The sequence below is a fragment of the Nesoenas mayeri genome (assembly GCF_963082525.1).
Source record: "Nesoenas mayeri genome assembly, chromosome: 15".
NCBI lineage: Eukaryota > Metazoa > Chordata > Aves > Columbiformes > Columbidae > Nesoenas > Nesoenas mayeri.
This window is the reverse complement of record NC_137559.1, coordinates 8167779-8173778: the sequence shown is the minus strand read 5'-3', so window position 1 is coordinate 8173778 and position 6000 is coordinate 8167779. Positions and strand designations below refer to the sequence as shown.

Below are 6000 nucleotides of genomic sequence, written 5' to 3'. Positions count from 1 at the left end.
AGTGGCAAGAAATTAAATGCAGGTTGGTGGGAGGCTGCGGAAGGGACTCACTCATGTCACCCTTCAGACAACCTTCCCCATGCTTTGAAACGATGCAGGAGGTTAATGCATGGGTTTGAGTCTCAGCAGCACTCCCAGCGTGTTCTAGGCATTGAATCTAACACATGGCAAACCCAGACTGCAGCTTTCCAGAAGGGACCTTCAAACTCAGACAACTGTCCCAGGCTGCCCAGGGCTGTGTGTGAAAGCAGGCCATGATTGTACTGATCAGCCTCACCTGGGCACCCACCATACGTGGGCCATTTCCACCCATGGCCCAGGAGCCTCGTTTAAGCACCAGCTGGGGCCTCCAGTCCTTGCCTAAGCTGTGCTGTAGCTGTGCCTGTCTCCATCTGCTCCTAGATGGACCCATTGGACTTGGGGGTTTAGACTAGATTATGTTCAGAGGTCCCTTCCAACTCAAACCACTGCATGGTTCTATGCCTTACGGTGGATTATCTCCATCTGCTTTTGCTCCTGGCTGGGCTCCCTGGATAGACCTTGGTTATGGGTCATTTCTTGACTCCGCAGTGGTTAAGAGGAACCTGACACTATGCCTGTAGTGGGTAAGTTAATGACTCGGCCTTTGGACCTCATTATGATAGGCACTGAAAAAAACCCAACAAGTTTTCTTGTAACTGTGCTGCAGAAAAAAACCAAAACATTTATTTCTGTTAGCAGATACGTTTGTACACAACCCTGTGAAATAACATCATATTTTCATTTTTCTGTGATTTATGTAGAACCCAAATTGTCTGGAAAATGTTCTTAAAAACATCATTTTCAGGCTGTAAAGAAAACTGTGCTCTGAAGAACTGTAACTGGATGACAGGAGCTCTGCATTCAGAGACTACACAAGGAACCGAGAAGGCTTCTGGGCTGACTGAGACCAAAGTTACAGATAAAACAACCTGAATGCAGCTGCATCTTTCAGATGAGGTGACTGTACAGTGCTAGGAAACCCAGATACACCATTCCGCAGCAGACAGTTTTCTGTAAGGTGACGTGCTTCTAACACGCAGTGAGAGCACGTGGGGAGCTCAGGACGTGGAACAAGTCTTTATACAGATGTTCCTCCAGCTTTTTGCTTTGCACTCCGAAAGGGAGAGGCCATGACCCTCTTCAGATCAATCATTGGCTCCTCGGTGATTGGTTTTCCCTCTTTCTGCCACTGCGCAAGGATCATGGCTCGGAGCAGAGGCGGGTACGGAACGTACTGAATGGTCTCCTCTGGCACTGGGGTGAATTTCTTGAAGGCCTCTTCCTCATGCTTGGGCACCATACGCCAGTCGTGGTACATGACTTTGTCGATCTCTCTCACTTCTTCTTCAGTTTTGCCTGAGAAAAGATGATGAACACCAGTGTCCAACACTATTGGCAACAAACTCCCTGGAAATGCAGCAAGTGTTGACTCCCCAGTATCAAAGGTGCTTCAACAGGCAATATCAAAAGAAGTTTTCAAAGGGTCAAGAGAGTATCTTTCCTGCTATACTATGGGATCCCACTTCTGTCCTTGGAAATCAAATCAGAAACAGGCTGAAAGGACTACAGGCAAATCGTTCCAATTCCCTGCTTGACTCCCTCTCTTAAAATGTCACTTGATCTCACTTTGGTTCAGTTTCCATGGCTAAGGAACAAGAATAATTTCTCTCTACACTGGTTAACATTCCCTGGGAAATATATTTAAAATACCCAACAACTTTAAAACCTTTGAATGAGAAAAGTTTCAGAAACTCTAGCAAGCAACAAACACAGGCCTAATACAAAGCAGCTTTAAAAAGGCAAATTCACTCACTCAACTCCACGTTAATGTAAAATCCCAGTAATGTATATTTACTTGCCATCACTCCTGTTATACCGACAGTTTTACCTGGAATACCCTTGTGTTCAATCTGAATTTCACTTTTGAAGTCTAAACAGTCTGTAACCCCCTTGTCTCCCCTTAGAAACACATTCTGAGGGCTTAACTCCAGCATTTGAAACTCAAAAAGGGAGAACTTGTTTTCTGATGAGCAGATCTGAGAAAGACAGGTTTCCCAAGGGGGAAAGCTGCAGCCCCGTTCTTCCCTCTGCAAACCTCGTGTGTAGGAAAACAAGCCGGTGTTACCTCTGAAGGTCAGGTAGCCCCAAGCTCTCCCATGATCCATGTTCTGCAAAGAAAACAAGAACCCGTGGAGGTGGCGGCGGGGACTGGGGAGCTGGGGCCGGGGGGGCCGGGGGGGCCGGGGGGACTGCGGGCGTTACCTCGGCCGTGTAGTCCGCCTTCACCTTGGTGATGACCCAGTAGCAGGGCTCGTCGTACTCCCACAGCCAGGACTTGCGGGTGACGGTGCGGCCCACGCCGAACTGCGGCAGGCGGCAGAGCAGCGTGAAGAGCCGGTTCTCGTTCCGCACGTCCTCCCAGGCCCGCACCGGCAGCCGCTTCTCCGTCAGCGGCCGCCGCAAGGTCTCGTAGTCCAGGGCGAAGCGCTGCGAGTCCCGCGGCCGGTTTTTCAGCGCCCGGTACTCGCGGATCTTCTTGGCCATGGCGGCGATGGGCCGGTACAGCTTCTTGCGCGCCATGGCGCCGGGACACAGCGCGGAGCGCTCCCCGCGACCCCGCCGCTTCCCGCGGCCCCCGGAAGCCGCTCCCGCCCGGCGCCGCGGCGGAACGAGCGTGCGGCGGAACGATCGTGCCGCGGCCCAGCAGCCGGGGTGACTCCGCCCCCCGCTGGGTCTGCCCGCCCCGGGCTCCGGCCGCGCTGCGCCCGCTCGGCAACGGGGGGTCCCGTCCTGGAGCTGCCGCCTGCCCGGTGTCCGGAGGGCGCAGCTCAGCGCCGTCCTGAGGTTCTCCTTGCTCTTCGAATCAGCACGTTTTGGTCGTTCAACTGGAGCTCAGCGACTGCAAGCCTCGGATAGCAAAATCTATTTGAACAGATTCACCTATTCAAGGGAACTTTCAAAGGCAGAGAGTAAATCTTTCGGGATTTTCGGAGAGTGAAGCGATGTTGGCGGCTGGAGCCGAGCTGAGCCAAAAGCAGAACCCGAGTTTTGTAACTCCGACCCCTGGTATAGCCCGACCTGCTCGGGCTGTATTCAGGAACTGCTGCCTGCTCGGGCTGTATTCACCCCTGGATTTTGGCTGCAGGCTGGTCAGTTACACCTGTCAAGAGAAGGACTGGGGTTTTTTTCCCTTTTCAAACCCGTATCTTAGACTGAAGGAAACGCATCCGTTCTAGTATTGCTGTAGAGCCCTTTACTGAAGGCATTCGGGCACACGAGGGTTTTTGTCAGCAGCCAAGGTCAATGTGTGGAGGAAAAGGGGGGGGGGGGGGGGGGGTGAGGTGCGTGTTAAAGAACAAGTAAAACACCCATTTTAAAGGCTATTACTGCTAGGGAGGCCGTTCCCGCAGCCGCTCGGGGAGCAGCGCGCTTCGCTGCCGCCCCCGGCACAGACACGGGAGCGGGGAGAGCGGCCGGGCACGGCAGCAGCGACCCCCTGACCGCCACGGCCGCTTACCCCTCCCGAGCCGCGGGCGGGCAGGGCGGACCGGCGGGCGGGCGGACCCTGGGGCTGCCCCCGCCGCTCCCCGCTCCGCTGCCCCGGACCGGCCACCGCCCCGCGCGAGCCCGACGTCATCACGACGGCGCACGTCCAATCGGCGCCGCCGCCGCAGTCACGCCTCGGCCGGTGACAGTCCGCCCGCCCACGTGACGAAGGCTGACCAATCCCCGCTGCCGTTGCCCGCCCCCTCCCCCGCGGCGGGTGCCGTCCTGTCCCGGCAGCCCTTGCGCGGGGCGGCTGTGGCTCTGTCGGTAAGATGGCGGCCGTGAGTCTGAGGCTCGGAGACCTGGTGTGGTGAGTGGCGGCGCAGGCCGGGCGGCGGCGGGGCGGAGCGCGGCAGCGGCCGCCGGGCAGCGGGGGACGTGCCTTTTGCGCAACGAGACCGAGGCTCCGCCTGTGGCAGCGGAAGCTCGGGCGGGGCGGCGGCGGGGCTGTGTCCGGCCCGGCGGAGCGCGGCGCGGCGGGAGCCGAGAGGGGCCGGGCCCAGCGCTGTCAGCCCGCAGCCGCGGCTGCTCTGGGGGGCGGTTGCGGGGAGGGAGGGACTCGGTAGGGCTGGCAGCGGTGGGTCCGCGGCCCGGGCGGCCGGGTCTCGCTGCCGCCGTCCGTTGAGGCGGTGTGAGGGGCGGGGGCCGCGGGATGGGGCTGGAGCGGCCTAGGGGAGCCCAGCTCGGCTCTCGGCCGGCACCGGGGGCCGGCGGGAGGTGGCACATAAAAGAGCCTGTGTGAGACGGAGCCGGGTGAGGGGAGCGGGGCAGAAGGACGATCGTTGCGGGGCTCGGTTGGAAATACGGTCTCCTGCCAAGGGAACTGAAAAAGAACATGGATAAGTTAGTATGTATGTAGGGAGAGCAACGGTATGATTTCTTGGCAGTGCTTTAGTGAACCAAGACAGCAGTCTGGGAAAACAAAGGGTTTATTCCGGGTTAGGATGTCCCTGCTGAAGCTCACAGAAGCTGTTTCCCCTTGTCACTCCAGTTTTACCCTCAGATAGTCCAGGGAGCTGTGATTTCGTACTTCCTGATCAGGAGAACCAAGGGGATTCCATCGAGCCCTTCAAGTGCTGATTTTTAAGTGCAAAGGCTCTACTGTACTCGATAAGCTTGGGCATCCTGCTAGGGCTTGCAAGAAATAGCTAATCCCCAACACGCAAGTGCATGCATTTATATTTATATCCCAGATAAAAAGAAGCGCGTGCTCCAGGCTGTGGCAACTGCAGTTTCTCATCCGAAAAATTGACAGTGCTGTGAAGTTGTCTAATTTATATAGCAAAGTAAGTAAAGATTGGTTCCTTTTAGCAAACTTGTTTTTTTCCAGCAAGGATTTGGGGAGTACACTGCTTTCAGTCTTGGAATGCAGATTATCCTGCTTTCATTCTGTACGTGACAACCTAGACAGGTACTAACCCTAGAGCCATTACAGAAGAACTATAACAATAAGACAGTAACATATGAAAGGCATTGATGAATGTCTTGTTCAGTACATGAATGAAAACATCGAATATGAAGCACGATTACAGCTCTTGGCAGTGTTCCTGCCTGACCATCGCTACCAAATCATCTGCGTAGCTTTGCCACCTCAGGAGGGGCTGCAGAGCCACTTGCTGAGAATTTTTGGTTCAGGAGCTGGCAGGCTACACAGGTCCTTTGCCAGTCTCTTGGAAGGTGGTGACTGGTAAGGTTTAGTGAGAGAACTGCAGCCCGAGTAAGTGACAAGAGTAAAACACACATAAACCCACCATGCTGAGGTCTAAGACTGCTGTCTCTTCCTCCTCTGTGAAGAAACATTTTTTTGTGTAGCTTTCATAATGGAAACATTTGCAAGTATAGGAAGTAAACTTTTCTTCCTTTTTTATAGCTCTTTTATACCCTTAGCACGTATTACTGTGCTGTTGAGCACCTGAAGAAAGTGGTAGTGGAACATCTGTTCAGGGGGTCCTGCCATTAATGCTTTTCTGTGAGAACCTGTAAGAATCTCAACTCTGTGAGCTCGCGGTCGGTGGCTGCTCTGCTCACCAGACTGTTCTGTCCGTATGGATATAAGTTACCAACTGAACTGTGGTTTGATTCCCTGCATCTGTGCCTTTCTCGGCTCCTTGTGAGGGAATATCCAGTCTTACAAGAGCACTAAGCCCTGTTAGCACTGTGTCTTCTAGGCAGCAGCTGTGCTGCTGCTGTTCTGTTCACTTAAATTCTGATAGTCCAGTGAGTTCATGCAGGCTGTTCGGGGGCTTAGTTTAGGTGTAGGTATCTAACAATCCAGTGCCTGTATGTCAGCTGCGTGTCTTGCCTTTCACGGTAGGTTGCTGTGACTTGTAACTCTATTAATATGAAAAATCTGATGTAATGCAAAAAGGTAGACATGCGATACTTGTTTTTTCTCTGATTCTAGTGCCTAATACTTTTTTTTTTTTTTCTCTA

General features: G+C 54.1%; 2 protein-coding genes across 6 annotated transcripts in view; one reads left to right on the top strand and one right to left on the bottom strand.

The window, feature by feature from the left end:
* Window positions 1-685: 685 nt before the first annotated feature.
* MRPS34 (mitochondrial ribosomal protein S34) lies at window positions 686-2709 on the bottom strand. Its single transcript, XM_080353890.1, has 3 exons — window positions 2284-2709; window positions 2147-2189; window positions 686-1377 (listed from the first exon to the last, which is right to left on the bottom strand). The coding sequence occupies exons 1-3, from the start codon at window positions 2599-2601 to the stop codon at window positions 1100-1102; spliced, it is 639 nt and encodes a 212-aa protein (XP_080210016.1). The 5' UTR covers window positions 2602-2709; the 3' UTR covers window positions 686-1099.
* A 1081-nt stretch (window positions 2710-3790) lies between these two features.
* Window positions 3791-6000, top strand: part of GLYR1 (glyoxylate reductase 1 homolog) — a 28622-nt gene continuing 26412 nt past the window's right edge. For 4 of the 5 annotated variants that reach the window (XR_013922881.1, XR_013922882.1, XM_080354122.1 and 1 more), the window contains exon 1: window positions 3791-3877. Coding sequence is in view for 2 of the 5 variants with exons in the window: in XM_080354122.1 (XP_080210248.1) it covers window positions 3840-3877 (38 nt within the window). In the remaining 3 variants the exon portion in view is untranslated. Of the gene's footprint in view, window positions 3878-4760; window positions 4854-6000 lie in introns of all 5 variants that reach the window. The other variant, XM_080354124.1, reaches the window with a different exon arrangement.

Excerpts from the sequence above, each read along its gene's own strand:
- MRPS34 (XM_080353890.1), bottom strand. The coding sequence starts at position 2,601 with ATGGCGCGCAAGAAGCTGTACCGGCCCATCGCCGCCATGGCCAAGAAG. Across the intron at positions 2,190-2,283 it reads AGGCGGACTACACGGCCGAG|AACATGGATCATGGGAGAGC; the intron begins GTAACGCCCGCA and ends TTTTCTTTGCAG. Across the intron at positions 1,378-2,146 it reads GGGCTACCTGACCTTCAGAG|GCAAAACTGAAGAAGAAGTG; the intron begins GTAACACCGGCT and ends ATCTTTTCTCAG.